Here is a 19,120-nt window from a genome sequence, read left to right as displayed (position 1 = left end):
CCATTACGAGTGGAGCAAAGTAATAACCGAGCCGTTAAAACATATATCCCTGTATTTTTCCCTTTTGTTTTTATTCTCGCCCTTTTCTTCTCCGCCATTTATTCAACTCTCCCCAGAGGAAGGACTTGCTTTGTATTAGCGGCTAAAGTGGGCTATTATTTCACGCCTTGTTCTCAATTATCACCCACACTCGTCCCAGAATTTTTCCTCTGCATTGTAAAATTAGAATATTTCTCCTTTTTCTTTATTTGAGCCTCATTTGGTTGAAAACCTCTGTTCACTTTCACCACTGAGACACAGCGATCCTGTTTCCGGGCCATAAATTCCGAATAAGCCCCCCTTTTATTGTACACAGTGAACAACAAAATCAAAGTATTTTGAGGGAAGTTATGTCGTCGTTTCTTTGAATGAAGAGACACCGCCGCTGCCCTTCACTCCGTCCATACCGTCGTTTTGATATTCATGTGAACTTCACGTGGCAATCTCTTCTCTCTCTCTTCCTCCGTGACTAAAGGGTAACGGAAATAAAATGCAAATGTTCCTCTTGCGCCGTTTATTTACGGTCGCACCACGGGCCGGGGAAATTGAATTGAAGCTATGAGGGAGTGTGATGAGGTTCCAGTATTTACTGCTGTCCTTCAGGTGTGAGCAACACATTAAAGAAGACCCCCTGCAGTGCTAACTTTGCAGCCGCGTCTCTCCCTCCAGCAAAATGGAATACTTTGCCGCTAAATACGATGAGTGTTTATAAAAAAAAAAAAAAACTCCAAACACGATCAGCTGGAATTGATGATTAAAGGTTGGGGAAGTGAGGTTTGTTGACATTAGACGTGAGAGCTGAGCGGTAGTCTTTTTTTTTTTTTTTTTCATTGTTGGCGGCGAAAGCTTTCAGGCGAGCTCTTCTTTTCTTTTCTTTACTTTACTTTTTTTCCACCTCATTCTGTCTCTGACAGGAAGTTTGCACATGGAATGTAAAGAGAGTGTCCAGCCTGGGCTTAGTGCAGAATTTATGTGCTTAAAAATGATGAGTCCTACACTTTCAGGCGTCGTATGTACACATTCTTTTATTTTTAGCTTTTCTAATAGGTTCTCTAGCAATAATGGCTCTCTGGCCTGTTACTGAATGAGAAAAGTCCATGACTTGCTTGCCCCACTTTACAGAAAGTGTGCACTAAAAGCTTCTGACGCTAACCCATTGTGATGTCACAAAAGGCACTGGTACCTCACTGATACGTTTTGTTCCGTGTTGTTCCACCCTGTGCAAGATCAAACAAAACTATTGCACATGGCTACAAACACAGGGCTAAATGTCTTGTTTCCAAGAGAGGTTCCTTTACTTTGGCGGGTTCGTGGGTGGATGTGTGCAGCTTAAGCAGGGTAATGTTTTTCTTTTTCTTTCTGGCTGGAGCAGCTGCAGCTCCAAGTCTCTGGATTGCGCGACTCCCACATGATGTGAGCGTCGGCCAAACTGGCATCTGCATCTGATGAAACCGGCGCACGTTATTGGCCGCGATTCACTGGGATGTGAAAACTGTAATCAGGCAATATTAATTCTGCCCCCCAACTTCAGTTGCACAACGCTCGGGTTCACGGCAAACAATGTAAATATTCCTCTGGATGTGAATTGTTTTCTTTGAGCCGCCACCAAACACATTCATTTCTCTTCCTCTTGCGTATTGTTTTGTTTTCCTCCAGTTTGCCTCCATCACAATAAATGTAGTAATTACTGCGGGAATTCCTGCAACGCTTTTCCCTTCTCCTTCTGGTCCTGTGACGCTGTCTGCTGTCGATGACCCGGCTCTCTTTCTCATGCTCTAAAGAGCCCATTCAGATCTAATCACTCTCGGCTTATGTTATTAATGACTTGGAGGGGAAAAGAGATTACTCTCCCCTTCCACCCTGCGGCCCTGACAGCATCACGGCCTCAGTGCTCTCCAAGGCTCGACATGGAAGACGCCCCCAAAGACTGAAACTCACTCGACTGCCTGTTTTTTGGCTCGATCCCATTTTTCTTTTTCTTTTGTTTTTTTCATCCCTTCATCTGACCACTCAGCCCTTCACCGCTCGCCGCTTTACACGTTTACGCGTAGGTGTACGGTGTCCCAACTCTACAGTTGCTGCAGTTGCTGGATGATGGCAGAACTTCACAAGCCGGATGTGCAGTTCAAACAGAGGGCGATTTCTCAGTATGGCTTCCAAACATATTTCAGTGATTTTTACTCTTAGTTTAACATTGTCCCAACTGGCCTCCTTAGCGCCATAAGAAGTCTCGGTAGCCATCCAGCTGACTGCAGCATTAATTGCTTGCAATGTTGGCTGATGCAGACAGTTTTTGATGAAAAATTTTAGACAGTCTTACATTTCTGTACATTGTGTGTGACATGATGGCAAACAAGGCTTGTAGTCCACACAAGAAATGCAACGCAGCACGTCTGCTGGAGTGAAGTTCATGACACAAGTTGGTCTTGAGGTGGTTGTCCCATGTCTTCTTTTCTTTTCTTTTCTTTTTTTTTATTTTTTTTTATCTTTTTACATGTAATGACTCACTGCTATAAGGTTTAAAGAGGTGGGTTTAGGGGGAAAGGGATAAACGAAGTATAATTGGTTGTTTTTCTCATTTCGGTACAAATTACAGAGGAAGGAGAGCGGAGATGGCATTAATGAGTGAAGCTTCTGAAGCAAGAAAATGACTTGTGAAATGTCGTCAGGCCGACGGCAAAAGAAGAAAAACGCCTTCAAACTCAAACGGCACGGGAACGATCAGTGTGGGAACTGGTACGCTGGGAGTGCACTGGCTAATTGGTTTGGAGACGTGATTTGGATACGACTTCTGAAATGACGAGTCATGGTAATTAAAACAACAACATCAAACTCGAGACGTGATGAAATATTTATTCTCACAGAGTTGAAGCTCATCATCTTTACTCACACAACGATTTGACTGCTGACCCTTTTACCCATGCACTATAGTGAGAGGAACAACATCATTATTGTGTCAGAACACGCTTTTTCATTGACAACAATTCTTTTCTTCCTTTTCCTCCATTTTGGTGCGCAGGCCACAAAGCCATTTTGCTGCGTCAAACAAGTTGAGAGGCAGCGGCTGCGTACGTGCAGGCATTAAAGCGGAACAGCTCTCTACCTCCTCTTTCTTAATGTCTCGTCATCTAGCGCTTCCTCGCACGCGTCGCCGCCTGAGTCTGCGGTCTAATTAATCAATCTGGGCTCAAGCACCACTTGGATGTAGCCCTGCGGTGCTTTTATAAATGTGGATGTTTCTGCATATGAATGGAAGACGTTTTACGCTTTAGCTGAATCATCCTGGAGCAGATGGGGGACTTATTTTCCCTTTTTTTTTTTTTCCCAGCACCCTATTAAACCATACGGCACTCAGAAGAGAGATCAAGATTATCGTTTTTAAGCCACATTAAGACGCCAAACCCACATTGTCGACCGGAGTGTCGACAAGAAATCCCATCCTGTATTTATCCAATTCAGCCGGCGACAATTCAATTAGGTGAACAAACACATGGGACATTTGCATAATTCCCTCAGTGTGAATTCAGTTACATAAATTGTAATATAATAATAAATCCACTAGTGTCAAGTCCTAAAGTGTGTCCTGCTCACCATCACTGTGGAAACGGCTCAATGCGCGTTTTCTCTCTCAGGTTTCCTGATGCTGCTTATTCCATTCTGTTGGTCCAAGGGCCAGCTGTGCTGTTGTTTCAGTCACAATCAACACTATTGATCGGTCGTGCCGAGCAATTGGTAGAAGGTGAGGGATTGCAAATCGCTGAATGAGGGAGTAGTAGAGGAGGAGCATGACGGTGAGGTCAGGGTGTGTGTGGTGTGGATCGTCCTTGTCCTGGCTGGGATCAGAGTCGGTGTTCAGATTATGCTGGTGTTTGCCACTTCTGACTCTTCCCTTTAGAGTTGATCTAAGTAGATTTATATATCAGTAGTCTTCCAATAAACGTCCCGCATTGAGGAAACATACTCAGCAGTTTGGCTTCCTTCACACGGATCATACCGGCTTCTCAGGTCGTACCGACCAGCAGCTCGTCAAGTAGACAACATAACGAGTGGCCTCGAGAAGCCGATTGCATCCACAGCAAGGGTGCTTTGTCTTGTTTTTTCAATTCATTTTTGTCCGAACGGCATCGTGTCCCTGAAAAATGTCTCTACAGGCACAGAAAGTTGCGCAGCCTCCAACACGATTGACTAACAGTCACCTGAGATTCACCAGTAGGGCTACCAGTGGTCCTGAGGTGAAGTGTACAGTTCCTTCAGTATGATTGTTCGAGCGAGTCAAGTGCGTAGGAATCAATGCTTTCTCAACATCTGTAATGGATGCTCTGCTCACCTTTTCGAGGAGACAACAGGCTGATGCCTCAACAGCACCTTCGGCTGTTGCTTAACACTTGTTGCTAAGGCGGACTGCATTGGAATGCTTGGCGCTACGCAGGTTACCGCTGTGCTTTTTTGTGCTCCACCCCCCGCCGGGAATACCCAGCGTGCGTCGGCCGGGCTCGCCTTGCATGCGTTAAGCGGTCCTGCGGCAAAGGGCTCGGCGATCAACGCTAACACGCTGATTTGTTTTGTTTTGTTTTTCCTCCGCCCGAGCCTTTTATCACACACGGCATCGCCACCATCATCATCATCTTCGCGTCTCCTCGCCCCTGCACAGCCCAGAGCTGCGAGAGCGGCGGCGCTAATGGTCGGCACCAGATCATTAAGACATTCGTCTGCGCCCTCGCGAAAGGATAACTAGCTCCCAGAGTCTCATCGCAATTTAGTCGAGCCTCCCCGTAATGCGCTTTCCAGCTGCAATGCGCTGCAGGCGCCTTCCATGTCTTATTTCCCAGTGCCCCACCTGCTCCTGGAACCCCATGGAAAAAAAAAAAAAAAAAAACCACTTCCTTGCAGGCTGCAGAGCTCGGCTGCTGACGTCTAACCCTCCCACTCTTTTCGCTTCAGGGTCAGATTTGAAGAGGTAATACTTTCGCCACAGCCCCGAAACCGCTTGTCGCAACCGTGTTGGATTCTCTCGTCCGGTTTTATTCGCAAAACACCACTCCTGGCAGTAACCCTGCGCCGTCGGATGACACCACGGCGGGCTGGTTCAGAGACAATTGGTTATTTTTAATAAATGGTTGCAGAGAGGCTGCAAGGGGGCAGCATTTTCATGTCAGCCCGTGTCCTCGACTAAAACTGTGTAACGAGGGCGTTTCTCTTGTGGTTTGGCCCCATTTGAAAGCGCCGCGGCCCTCTGCGGGGAACCCATCTGCTAGATCTCGTGTCTATCAATAAATATGAAGAATGTTTACGTTGTGCACCCAAGAGGGAACTGTCAGCCCACCTCCACCTTTTTTTGCTCTTTGCGCCTTGGAAAAAGTATTTTATCTACTCCTTAAATTGTGAAGGTACAGAAAGATGTGGGAGACAACTGCAAGTCAGTGATGGTAATCCTTGTCGCTGCTCAAACCCAGATTTTGACGTCTCAATCGAAGGCCCATTTCTATTTCAGCATTTTCCATCCAGGGGCCCTGCAGCTGCAGCCTTGGACGATGCTTTTGCAGCCGTCGTCTCCAGCAAGTATACCTGGCAGCAGCTTCGTTGATGCTCTGTTGTCGCTTCCACACAGTCTGTCAAGGGCCAAAAAAAAAATCAAAGCAGTGGCGAGCCCCAGCTGCAGCAGGAGGTGGCGCCACCTGGGGGAGGTGCCAGCGCTCTTTTTCGAGATCACAATTTTCCAAACTGTGTGGGGATTTTTTTTTTTTTTGCTCCCGCTTTCTAAAAAGTGGTGCGAGCGAAGCAAATGAACGTTGGAGATGTTTTGTTTTTTTTTGTTTTTTTTTTAAAAAAAAACAATGAAATAGCTCTACAAACAGTCAAAGCGAGAGACGCAGCCGTGATGAGAATCTCCAGCAGCGGAGGCGCTCAGCCAGCCGCAATACAGATGAATGGAGCTGCAGATAACAGTGCAAACAGCAGCAGGGCCATTATTTTGCATGCGTCTGGCCCCGAGGATTATTTTTCATACCGCACCAAGCCATGCTCACTCACAATTTCCTGCTGTCGCTCTCCGCTGCCATCAGCTGTTCCGATCATTTGTTGGCAACAGCTGGTCTCATCCGTCAGACAGTCGGTCGGTCTGCTGACGTCACTTTAGGGCCCCAACTGAGTCATTTCGGGCCCGGCAGGCGCCGAGTTGCAGCTTCGCCCTCGGGGCATCGACTCCAGAACAACGGAAACCACACATTGTTGTTTCTTCTTCTGCTGCCTCTGACGTCAGCACGCAACCTTTCAATCCGAGCAACAGTTACATAAACGACTCCCTATGAGCCCTTATATTATCTATCTATTTACTTTATCTATTTATTTTAAACGGTTTATCAAACTTGGGCGACGGCTCCTTCTCAGCAGAGTCTTCAGCCTCCGACATTATCGCCCGCGTCTGGACTCTGCGGAGGGATTTATCTCGCCGCTGCTGTCGCTGCAGGCCGACTCACCTTAATCACAACATCTCCCCCGCGGACTCCCACATAGCGTATTAGCGAGACTTCGTTTTCTGATAAACACCGGCTCTGCTAATTTACCCGCCTCTCCTCCTGCTCCACTTTGAGCCGATCAGTTCTTTCTCTGCTGTTTTTGTTATTTATATATTTATTTATTTACTTATTTTAACATCCATTTCCCTGCAGTGCTGCTGCCGGTTCGTTACGTTTGTTTTGATATCACCCGCGCTCACCCCTTCTCTCACTTAGTCTGCGTGAAGAACACAGCGACAGTAAAGCCTGTTCCCCCGAGATGGCACGGCGAAGGCGAAGGCGAAGGCGAAGGCGAGATGAATTTGGATGCTAGTTACCGCAGAACTGATCCGGGTTTTGAGCTTTTCGCGAGTTAAGAGTCTCAGTTTTAGCAGCCTTTGCTGAAAAATGGTTTGAATTTGTGAGGTGTGACATTCAGGTGTGGAGGAGGATGGAAGCTTTGTAGCTCCGAGGAAAACCCACGTGCCCTGGTTCCCGCAGTGGAGACTTGTTGAGGTGGCAAAAAAAAAAAAAAAATTCTACAAGGGATTTAAAGCACTTTCAGTTCTCCATCAATAAACAGCCGGTCTTGAAAGAGGGAGAAAAAAAGACTTTTGCTTTTGGTTTATGAAAAATGAGGACAAATATTACAACTTTTTTAATCCCTCGGACTGACACACAAACAAACAAAAAACAAACTTCAGTCTTGAGCCCAAGGCTCAGTGCACACTGCCATTGTTTAAGTAACAATTAATCCCAATTTTCTTTCTAGGACAATATTTTCGGCAGAAAAGCTCCGAAGGGCCAGTTGGTGATGTGAATCACAAGTTTTCAATCGGCCCGTTTGACACAAGCGATCGCCCGCTAGTAGCAATCAGTAACACAAGGAGCCTTTCAATGGGAAACAATGAAATATCGTTGGACCGTAGACGAGCCAAAATCTCTGCCTGTAATCAATCAAAATTTCCCAGGCTGATTTGAAGCAATTCTTCCGTGCAAAACGTCGACTGGTCCAGCTGCATTTGGATGGAGTCGTTCTCCAGCTGCTGCTGCTGCAAAAGAAAATTCTAATAATTAAATGGAAAAAATAAAAAAGATTGATGACGGTTATCCGTGTGACACCCGTGATGGTCCACAGATTTTTCCACTCGGCTTTAAGCCCCTGATTTCTTTTTCTTTTCTTTGTTTCTTTATTTTTCCGGACCTTTTCTGTCTTTTGTTTAACCTCACAACCTCTCACGTGTCTCAACATCAAACACCGATGCAGCATTCACCATATGTATATTATGCATGCATCCGGTTCTGAAAGGAGACGCAGCCGCGCATGCATTAATAGATTATTCTCCTGGCCTGAGGGCCAAAAGCACCTTTCATGACGTTTGCCCCCCCCCCCCGTGCGTGTCTCCCTGTTTCCTCAGCGCTCACCGACGTGAAGCTGTGGGCCATCGACCGCCAGTGTTTCCAGACCATCATGATGAGGACGGGCCTCATCAAGCACACCGAGCATATGGAGTTTCTGAAAAGGTGAGCGTCTCAATCGTCCGGCGGGGCCTTTGATCCCAGAATAAAGTCGATGTATTAAGCAAATTGATTCCGCGGAGCCTCCGCTTGTTTGTCCGATTCGTTTCTAGGATATCGCGGTGAAGGCTCGGTTGGTCTTTTCCGCTCTGCGTGAAGTCATATAGGCGAAGCCCACTGTTCCATAGTAAGCGCTATTATCACTTAAAAGACATGCAGATTTTTTTTTAAAAAAAGAGAAAAATTTGCCTGCGTGGGACAAAAGGAGGACTGATCAAAAGAGCGCAGAGAGGGGAGAGCGGCGCTGCGACGGAGCTGCACGACTCCTCACTGTTGACCCCCCCCCCCCATCATCCATTTTCGCCCTCATCAAGGCAATTATGAATATTACATCACGTCTCGCCTGTTTTTCTGCGTGTGGCACATCCATTTTCCCGTTACCTCATTTCCGGCCTGACAGTAAAAAGTTCCCTCTCGCTCGCTCCCTCTTGCAGTTTCCGCCTTCCAAAGTGTGACGCTCACAAATCACCCGAACGTGGAGCGCACGCCTCGCCTTGCCTCGCCTCGCTTCAGGCTGATTTATTCTTAAAGTAGCCTCAGGTAGAATCAGGGTAGTTTGAAGCGCCGTGGCCGGATGCACACGTTTTGTGTGGCAGGTTTTTGGGGTTTTTTTTTTTTTTCCCTGAAATGACTCACTGACTTATCAGAAATGACTCAGTTTCCTGCCGCCGAGCGCACGCATGCTTATGTTTCGGAAATTAAAATTCTCGCCTAACGAAAAGATATCAGGCGTCGTTAATCAATGTCACGGGCGAGCGTTCACTCAGAGCAGACCTGATCCCAACACGTTGCCTATCTACACTGCAGATCAGAAGATGTCTATTGTCCTATCCTGATGACCACACGGAGACGTGCAGCGGGAAGCCAACAGAGCAAGAGATGCTCTGTTCTAGAATTTTGTGCGTGTATAAGAGCACTTTCTCAGGTCGAGCGGTTCGGATACAAATTAAAAGAGTCGTTGACCCTGATGTTAGCATGCAGACTCTTTCCAGCCCCGGCCAGACTCGACGCGTCAAGGGTACAAAGGAGTTTCTGAATTTACTCGACCGTCACAAAAGCGTTTAGAGAAGTGATTACTGACTTTTAACCCTGGCTCGCCGGATGCAATTCTTCCTGAATGCTTTGTATTTTTCTCACATGTCTCTCTGTGATAGAGCCCACAGAAGCCATTATTTACTACAGTTAGCTTAGCTGTTACAGCGACATTATCCTCACAGACGGGATTTTTTTGAAACTGCACATTTTTTAATATGCTCTCTCTCAAAAAAAAAAACAAAAAAAAAAAAAAATCCAGTTTGCACGGATACGCTGGAAATGACTGATGTAGTACCTATGCCTGGCCTGGTGTGGCGCTGCAAGTTTACTCCCTGAATGCGTAAGAAGAAGAAGAACACCTGAAGCTCGCTAACAACTTTAGCACCACTGACAACAGAATGAAAGATCGCTGGTGGAAAAACGATGTGGATGAACGATAGAGTTGAACTCGCAATTGAATCGCAAAGTGTCGATGCGTTTAAACGTGTCGCCTTCAGGACGCGTTTTGGAAACAGGACTAGTCGTCGAATCAGCATCCGGCATTCACAGCTAGCATTAGCTCCTCCCTCCCTGTCTTCTGCTGGGAGTCATTAGAAGCTTTTTAACCTCGTGCATCTTCCTAATGCAGAAAGGGAGCTGATTGGCTGTCAGATCAGCGAGGGCTGATAAAACACTATCTGCTGGAGCTTGGCAGGATGGATGATGGATGGCTACAGATTGATGGAGCTGCTGAGGAGGTGGCAGCGTTTTGAAAGATGATTGGGGGGGGGGCAGGGTGGGGGTATTGGGTGAAAGGCTCATTATTCGACAACTTTTTACCAAAAAAGGGAAATGTTGTCCTTTTCTCCCTGATTTTACGAGCGCGCTGCCTACACGCACTCTTGGCTCCTGTGCAACCGTCTGACACATGAGTAAATATTTAATGACAAGACATAGATGTTTTCGGACCGGTGTTTAATTCATGAGCGCGTGTCTTGAGTAGGAGAAGTGAGACCGTTGGCGATGAACCCGTGTTCCCCGTGTCCTCTTGGCGCGGACTTAATTAAAGAGCCGCAGTGTAGCAACCAACGCAATCTGCTCCCGGTGTGGCCTCCACCTACTCTTTCACCGTTGGGAAATTATATATTTGATCTGGCAGCGTGTGGAGGTGGAGCGAAAAAAGGATGAAAAAAAAAAAGTGCAAACTGCATGGGGGTTTGCCCCCACACTGTATTGTGAACAGGAAGTACATTTGGTCACAGTTGGCTCTTTAAAAGAGTGGAAAAGTGAATAAGGCAAGAAGTCACATGGTTGAAGTGAGATGGTCGCTGTCGATGCTTCATCAAGGACGCTGCTCAGTTGAATTGTCTTGCCCTCAGCTTCGTTCACAAAGCACAAATTGTCCAACAACAACAAGAACCATTTAGCTTTCAAAACATCCTGAGGAAAATCGCGAGAACAAAAGGGTGTTTGTTCTCGTTACCTGTGCATAATTTGCACGTGTTGGCCAATGGCAGCAGATGGGCCGTGACGACGGCTGTGCAGCTGCAGGAACACGGAGACTCTTACGGAGTTCCCGCCGCCGCCTCGCTGGTTAGTCGATGACGGCGGCGGCGGCGGCGGCGGCCGTGGAGGAGACGGCACGACAAACAGCAGGCGGCCGAGGCAGCGGCAGCAGCACCAGCAGCAGCAGCAGCAGCAGTGTGTTTCTGTTGCCGCGGCCTGAAATGAGATGGCTGAGATTACTGTAATAAGGCATGGAAAATGAGGGAGGTGGGGAAGGACGCGGGGAAACAGAGAAGGCGATGATACGGCGAGATAAGGCCCCCTTTGTTCGCCGTCGCACGGGTTTTATTTTCTCCGCGTCTCCATAAACATTTGGCCGCTTTTTTTTTTTTTTTTATTCAGGCGACTCGATAACGGGCGCCATTCAGCGGCGAGCGGAGCGAACATGAAAACCTCTGAGCGCTGCTCGCGTTCAGACTCCAGGTTGTCACAGCCTGGTGAGCACATACACACGCGCGCACACGCACACGCGCACACACACACACACACACACACGCACACACACACACACACACACACACACACACACACACACTCACACAGTCATTCCAGCACTCAAACACTGACATTGTTGACACCTGTGGCCTCGTGATTTTCTGTTGCTATTATTGCCTTTCAACACTACAGCTTCTGGAGTTCCCTTAAACTCCATCAGGCACAAAGTCAACGTGAACGTGAGCTTTTGCCATCATTCGCTGTGTGTCAGGCTGTGGATGGGGGTCGGGGTCGGGGTCGGGGTCGCGACCTCTGTGTCTACAACAGAGAGGAAAGGCAGAAACCTTCCAAAGTGAAAAATGCCAGTTATTGCCAGCCGCTGCAGGTGGGGGAATAAACCTGAGCGCAGACGTAGTAGAGGTATTAAGTAGGTTTGCTGAGCTTTCGAGTGATTTAGCGCGAAAGAAATTCATTGCCAAAGATCACGGCCAAAAACGGACACGCACGGCGACGCCGGAGCGAATCGTGCACGTCGTGGCTTTTACCCCTCCCTTTCAAATCTCCCAACCCAACCCAACACACAAATGTAATCGTGAGGGTCGCGCTCTCACTCTTGAATGTGTTTTCTCTCCTTTGTCCCGCAGCGTTCCCTCGTTCCACGGCCTGCAGGAGGACATTCTGAGCAAGCTCGCCGACGTCCTTGAGGAGGTAAGCGCTGCGGCGAGCGGCACGTCCGCACGCGCATTTCCATACCGCCACTGTCTTTTATCGCGGCGAGGGGAGGATGTCACGAGGGGGTAATTAAGACGCCGCGGGGACGGCACCGTGCGCTCACCGTGGCAACGGCGAGGCGTCGCTGCAGAAAAAGGATGTTTTTTTTGTTGTTGTTTTTTTTTTTAAGTGCAGCGTTAGCGCAGCGCCGAGTGCACTTAGGGCTGCACTCCAACGCATCTTTGCGGCCCATTATTAGGCCCAAGTGTCTTCTGAGTATATTTCCACTGCTAATACAATAATTATGTCACACAGCGACTTCCATGTGCGCCTTTGTTTTTACCTTTGTGGTCTTGGTCAGTATTTGTAGTGTTTGGGAAATGAACATGCCTCTCGTCCTGCGACGCCGCAGTGGTTTTTTGCCGTCCGCACTGTTATGTTAAGTTAAGTTAAGTCACAATTTGACCCTCTGCAATTCACTGCTGCAGTGCGTTTCCTCCAACGTTACGCAATCGCGTTCTCTCCTTTTCAGACAAGACCTGCCTGCAGACAGACTTGGGTTCACCAGTAATTACTCATAAACTCATTCCACTCGTCCTGACATAGCATTCTTTCTATACTGTGTATATGTACATATATATATATATATTTTTTTTTTGCACCCTGAGAGAGTGCAGCCTCTCCTCAGACAAGGTTGACCCAAGACTGTGCAGACCGCACCGCAATGCATTCGTCATGAATAAACGGGCGATGTTGTTTTTGCAGCGTGCAATAAAACCGCTGTAGAAACACCATCGCAGCGGCGGCGAGCTCTCAGTCAAGCCAATGACCTCACAGTCAAAAAGGCGCCACTTGAGATGCGGCGCTCCGGGCCAGCTGAGATATCGAAGGTCAGCCTGTGAGAGGGAAGCCGGAGGGTCGTGGGGGGGGGTCGAGTTCTCTGCCTCCCAGAGATCAGTTCTGCCTCGCCACCGTTGCCAAGGGCTTCCTTGTGGTGGGCTTCAGTTCAATAACAGTCAATAAATACTAATCATAACAATGTAGGTGGTCCAGATCTGCTTTGTGAGTGCAAGAAAGTGACTTTTTTGCTTTTAATTGCCTCTTGTGAGTCAAATGTGATTAAAGGCGGAGGCGTAAGAACCTTTGCAGCTCCGTGGAGGAAAGTCGATCCTCACAGGGAGGGAAGTGACATATGGAGGCCATGAGAGCCGGTGGGAGATGAAAAGTGGAGGGAGAAGAAAAAGAAAAGGGTCATTATAATATCATTAAAATTCATCATTTCCCCCACTGTAATAAACCCACATATGTTTTTCTCTTAGCTGTTAAACCACCCAGTGTGTGGTTCAGGCCACAGTTGCCCTGATTTAGAAGATTGTTTAATGGCAAAATTACTTTTTAATGTTCCTGTAATGGTGAATGCTTCAGCGTATAGAAGCTGTTTTCCTCTCCAAGATATAATTGTAATCGTTGCTTTGCAAAGAAGCGGAAGAGTAAAAGCAAAGCCCATTATTGTATCTTGGTTTTAATGTCAAATTGTGGTTGTGCATCTGTAATAATAAAATTATACATTTTTCATGTTAATGTTGATTCATTTTTGAAGCCCAGTGACAATGTAAAAGAAGGAAGGTTAATTCAAAAGGTCTTTTTTAGTTGTTTCAGTTGATTTGCCAGTAAAATAACAATCACACTGTTAGTTTTAAATACATTCTTGAAGGATTTCTACAGTATTCATGTCAGCGGTCTAATAAATGTGTTAAGCGCTGTATAAATATTATACTTCTGTCCCTGATACTGAACCCAATATCATCAAGGCCGTTTCAAAGGTACAAACCCCTTGGACAGCAATTCAATTAGTGAGGAAATCTCATTTGGGCCCAGTCCCAGGGTGACCCGCTATTGTGTTCTCAGAGAATGCACGCAATGATATTGTTCGCCTGTTCGCCGTAAATTAGCTGTATTTTGAGACACCGCCGCCTTTGTCAGAGGAGGGCCGCTGATTAATGTGTTTGCCCTGTTGAGCGAGGGGGGCCATATTGATCGGCAGTTAATTAAATCTCACCTCATCATCACCGTCGTGGTTGGAGGAAAGCTGGTGAAATTCAAATGCAGCGCTCAGATCAAGCTTTCAGCCAATCGGCCGCGTGCGGTTTTTCCGCGATACGGCCCGTTTAGGCTTTGACCTCATTTCAAAAATAAGTCTGTGTCTTCACTGCGTACGCGGCTGCTGCTGCAGTTCTGGGTCACATTCATCATGCTGTTCATCATGCTGCCCACCGTCTCTTTCTTTGACTCTAATAGATCGTTTAGGGAGGCGGTTGACTTCCAGTCAGTTCCTCTGGTTTCCTTCCCTGCAGGAGAAACTTGGGGGAACTCGCTTATCTCAGTGTCAACACACATTCTGAACATTCCAACATTTAAACAACAGCGATGGCGGTGATTACAATCTAAAAGGCACACACTTGACACACTTGACGTAACGTTAGATATGAATCATCTTTGAGGTTTTCCTTTGACTGTAAAATCCCATTTAAACATGTTTTGGTCCTCATTTTTGTGAATAGTGTTCATTCGAGGGCCAGCTTGTGGATGCTGGCGGTTGATTTTCAGAGATCCTTTAGTGATTGGTTGGACGACGGTGAAGTGTTTCATTCTTTTCGTCCGACACAACACAGCCACCGCGAGTGTGTTGAGTTCATGTCTGCACTGAAAACCTGCAGATGGTTCCAGGTTCCCGAACGCAAAATTGATGGATGGATGGACGGACGTCCTGTATTAATTATGCAGTCGGAATGAAATTGTAATTTGCCTTTTGAATTATAAAGCCGTTGCATTCGATTTACCTTGTGGTTGTTTTTTGTTTTTTTTGTTTTTTTTGTTTTTTTATGAAGGATGTGGAGGGCAGGAGAGCCCCGGGCCATTAATGAGAACAATATCCAAATTGGAATGTACAGCGGCACCTCGATGGAGTGCTTCTCCCCTCCTGAAGTGTCCAATTTCTTTTTTTTTTTTTGAACATCTCAATGATCGGAGCGACATCGTGTTTGAACAGTGCCTCTTCTCTCCTGACAGACACATTACGAAGACGGAGAGTACATCATCAGGCAGGGGGCCAGAGGAGACACCTTTTTCATCATCAGCAAAGGAAAGGTGAGAGGAAGCGCCGCCGCGCAGCCGCCCTCCACCTCCACCTCCACCACCAGGCAGGGCAGCTTGGTGCACACCGAGCAAGGACAAACCCGTCTGTGAAGCAAATCACTTGTAATTTGGGGGAGGGTGGATATTTCAATGGCTCCAGGTGGCGGGGGAGGGGTGAGGGGGGCGGGACCAAAACGCAGAGTCTTTCATCATTGTCGTCTTTGGTGGCGGCGGCGGTAGAAGCCATGAAGGAGAATGGCGCCCCTTTCATTTCACCTCCATCTTTGTCCGCCGCCAGTGCTGCCGGGCGGCTTTAACGCACTTGGAAAAAAAACAGAAAAAAAAAATTGAATGCTTTTCATGCATATTGCACTCCTTGTCATCCCTCTCATCTTTTTCTTTCGCTGCATTCTCTCCCACTTGGCCATGTGGACCAGCTCTCACCTTTACTTATTCATGTTCCCACTTCACAAAGCCGCCCTCTCTTGTCACTCACTGAGGTTTCCGTCACTTTGGCTCGAATGCTCCTTTCATAGTATTGCATCTTAAGGAGAAAAGAAAGAAAGAAAGAAAGAAACCGGCGGCAACTGACGTCAATTTTGGAAACTGTTTGGTTTTTTTATTGTCGTGCCAGCTGCCGTCCCACAATTGCAAAGCCATTGCATGATCAGTGTCAGGTGATGTAGGCGTGGGGTTGTGGACGTGCGGCCGCTTTGCAAAATGTCGCAGAGGCACCCCGAGGGAAATGATATGCAGATTGATTTAGGGAAATCCATTTGTTTCGGAAGAAGGCGAGAAGGTTGTAAGTCCCAAGAAATGTTTCAGTGGGCTTTCAACCGAGTAATTACAGGGAGAAGTTTACCACATTTTTCAACAAAGCGCTTTGAAATAAATTTGGCTTCTGTGCAACGTGAAGAAAGATGACTTTTATTTTTTGGAAAAGTTGACGATATGTTTTCTAGTCTTTCCAACTCCTTTCTGGGACTAAAGCCTCTGCAAAGCATCAGCCTGTCTTGTTTCACAGCGGCACTCGTGCACGCTTGCGTACACACACACACACACACACATTGACCTTATAGATTGTTTTGCATGGCTGTTTCCACCCCAGTGACTGCGTCACGACTCCGGCCGCCGTCAGACACTTTCCCTCTTATTTTCCTGCTACTTTCACTCTCTGCACATCGGTCCACTTCACTTGTGTCCGCCTGCTCTCCGTCGTTCCCGCCTGATCAATATGGATCACTCGCCCGCTCGCGGGGGTGGGGGAGCGAGCCCGGATCACTGCGAGCCCCGTGTGGAGCGACTCGATGGGTAATGGATCGTGACAACAGCCCTTTATGAGCTGAAACGAGCGTCTCCGCTCACTTCATACCACGTCCGTCCCGTCCGTCCGTCCGACCCGACTCGGAATGAAGCGGTCGGCGGGTGGTGGCACAAAAGGACGTCGGTCTCCGTGATCAAGCCGCCCGACTGAAAGATCTGCTTTTCCGGGGGTCAGTTTCTCCCAGAGAAGCCGAGGCCGCCCCTCCTCCACCTCCTCCTGATGGGCCTCTCGATTCATTCCCCAGCCGTCACACCGCTCTCTTTCTCTCTCTCTGTCACCGCTGTAACCTCCCCGCGTTCCATTTCTCCTTTCTCGGCAGGTTAATGTCACCAGGGAGGACTTGCCCAACGGCGAGCCCGTCCACCTGCGGAGCCTCGGGAAAGGAGACTGGTTCGGAGAGAAGGCGCTGCAGGGGTAAGATTGCCTCTAACGGCGCTGCCTTTTTCAATTTAAATCTTGTTTTCTCCTCCCGACTGCTTCTCTCCGCGGCCTACGGGCTCTTGTTTTTTCAGATTTGTTTGTTTGACAAGGGCAGTGCACACGGTCTCATGACTGTGAATGTGTCCAACTGTATTAGAATGTACAAGGCCTTGGTCTTAAGAAAGCAATAATAGCATATTCACAAACTAAAGGAGGTGACTGAAAATCGATGGATGATACAGTAGTGAAGTGAATGACACGGCAGTATTTCTATGCACGAATGGTCCCATAATCCAAGAGATTGGCAGTGTTTCCCATCAGGGATGCAGTGACATAGTGAACCAGGAAATTCTAACCAGTGAAACGCAAGAGAAAACCTCTATTAAAACATAGGTCTCTGGAAAATCTGCTCCCTTTTGATGTCACAAAGTGCATTATTATTATTTCTCCTTGTGGGACCTCCTCACAGAGGAGCTTCGGTTTTAGCAGGAAGCTAAAACCAATACGTTTTTGCTGGAGGTTGGAAATTAAAAACTGAGCTTCTTGGAGAGTTCTTGGGTAATTAATCCTGGGGAGCAGCTCAGCGGGACTCGGCGGTTGATAAATGAAGATCTGACACTGCAAGCTCTTTGAGACAACACAGTTGCAAAGCATGAAAGCCGTTCTTCTTTATTTCAAAGGAATCATCCTCCTCCTCTTCCCCCACCCTCCTATCTACTTCTGCCCCCCCCTCACACACACACACACACCGCTCACTGTTCTGGAGGGGTGGGGGGATGTGACACGCTAAACGGTTCGGAGTGATGAAAGCTGCACAGCGCATTACACGACGTCAGGCCTGATTTACAGGAGGCCTTCCAACAGCATTTCAAGATGTGACGCCCGAAAAGGAAGAAAATTCTCTGTGATCCCGAGAAGAAAGCGATTGGAGGTAACAAGGATGGATTGGCAATGAATTCCGACTCCACCGCGAGCAGCGTGTGTACCAAAGATGCAACTTTTTTTTCCTTCTTCTACGACCGAAATGATTTTGCCGAGACGATAAAGGCGAGCCCGCGTTAATTAACGTGGCGCGCTTGCAGTCGGTCGTGCACGTGCTCCAGAGAAAGTGGAGTGTCCCTTGATGGACCAATGCAGTGCTCGGTATCCCTGAGATACCACACGCTCGCACGATATATTCAGTTCATGTCCGACTTGGCTCGCGTGACCCGTCTCACCTGCCGGAGCGTCACACGACACGACGGGTGTCACAATGCTGTCGGGACCGAACTTTGCACCCTGCGCTCGTGTCTCCGCCCGAGGTTTTCGCTTCCGTCGGGTGTTACAAGCACAGCCTGGGAAAAAAAAAAAGCTCATAAATCTGCTCTGAAAAACAAACCCCCGAGCTGTCGGCGGAGTCGCAAACGTCAGGTCTGTCTGAATCACAGAAAAATAAGGGTCTTGCGGTTAAAGTGAGAGTTCGTTTGCAGTAACCTGCTCACTCACCGCGGGCTCCGACTGATTTGTTGACGTGCAGCCGCAGTGGAGGCAATAAGCAGTAAAAGGTTTTATATGGTTTCAGGCAAAGACAGTTTGAGCTGAAATATTTTCCCTCTCCGCGCCATGTGCTCCTCCGGTGTCAGTGTATTAGTTGAAAACATCAAAAAAAAAATAAAAAAAAATCAGACTGAGGGACTAGAGAGGGCAGCCCCAAGAATGATTTGACTTTAACGGGCGCGATGGGATGCAGACGTCATTCAAACGTGCGTCGTGCACTCCGCATGCAGGCATGCACGCACCGGGCTTTGCCTGCCCGTGCACAGAAAGCCGTGGAGACGTTGCCATCTTGTGGCTGCTGCTGGCCAAGGCTCAACATGTGAAATCAGTTTCTTGATCACACCTCCGGTGGCGGGGAGTGTAAACTGCTGCGGGAACGCAAAGAGAGACATTCAGCCGCTAAACATTTAGCAGCTGCCGCGTTGTCGTGCGTTTCCGGTGGAACGGAAGGAAAAAAAAAAAAAAAACAAAAAACCTTGCATGCACAGATGGCCGGGCTTCCCTCGCTCGTCACGGCCAATGACCGTCGGTTATAAAAATGACAGAGCATTAAAATGCAACGCGGGGACGTTTTGACGCGCTGCAAAGCCTGCAGCTCCCGGAGAGAAATGTGATCCTGCCTCCAGCGAGAAGCCGTGAAATTGGGGCCGGTTCGATGCTTTTGGAATGAAGTGGTGCAAGGCAACGGAGCTGCCGGTGTGTTAACACGCTGAGCATCTGCACTTGTGTGACATCGCACCTGTATCGTCCCCACGCAGCCCTGCCACAGCGCTGTTTCGGGAAGCAGGATTGGAGCAGCGGCCTCTTCAGAGGATCCTGACGAGACGCCTTGGATGACGACGTCACGCGCCGTTTAATCCCGGGGAAC

General features: G+C 47.9%; 1 protein-coding gene across 2 annotated transcripts in view; it reads left to right on the top strand.

The window, feature by feature from the left end:
* Positions 1 to 19,120, top strand: part of LOC142896574 (cGMP-dependent protein kinase 1) — an 85,774-nt gene that overhangs the window by 49,344 nt on the left and 17,310 nt on the right. For both annotated transcript variants that reach the window (XM_076038307.1, XM_076038306.1), the window contains exons 4-7: positions 7,952 to 8,057; positions 11,771 to 11,834; positions 14,907 to 14,984; positions 16,616 to 16,710. In XM_076038307.1, coding sequence (XP_075894422.1) covers positions 7,952 to 8,057; positions 11,771 to 11,834; positions 14,907 to 14,984; positions 16,616 to 16,710 — 343 coding nt within the window. The remainder of the gene's footprint in view (positions 1 to 7,951; positions 8,058 to 11,770; positions 11,835 to 14,906; positions 14,985 to 16,615; positions 16,711 to 19,120) is intronic.

The sequence above is a fragment of the Nelusetta ayraudi genome, unplaced genomic scaffold, assembly GCF_046127955.1.
Source record: "Nelusetta ayraudi isolate G7.1 ecotype Tasmania unplaced genomic scaffold, CSIRO-AGI_Nayr_v1 ptg000056l, whole genome shotgun sequence".
Classification (NCBI taxonomy): domain Eukaryota; kingdom Metazoa; phylum Chordata; class Actinopteri; order Tetraodontiformes; family Monacanthidae; genus Nelusetta; species Nelusetta ayraudi.
This window is presented reverse-complemented; position numbering and strand designations above follow the sequence as displayed.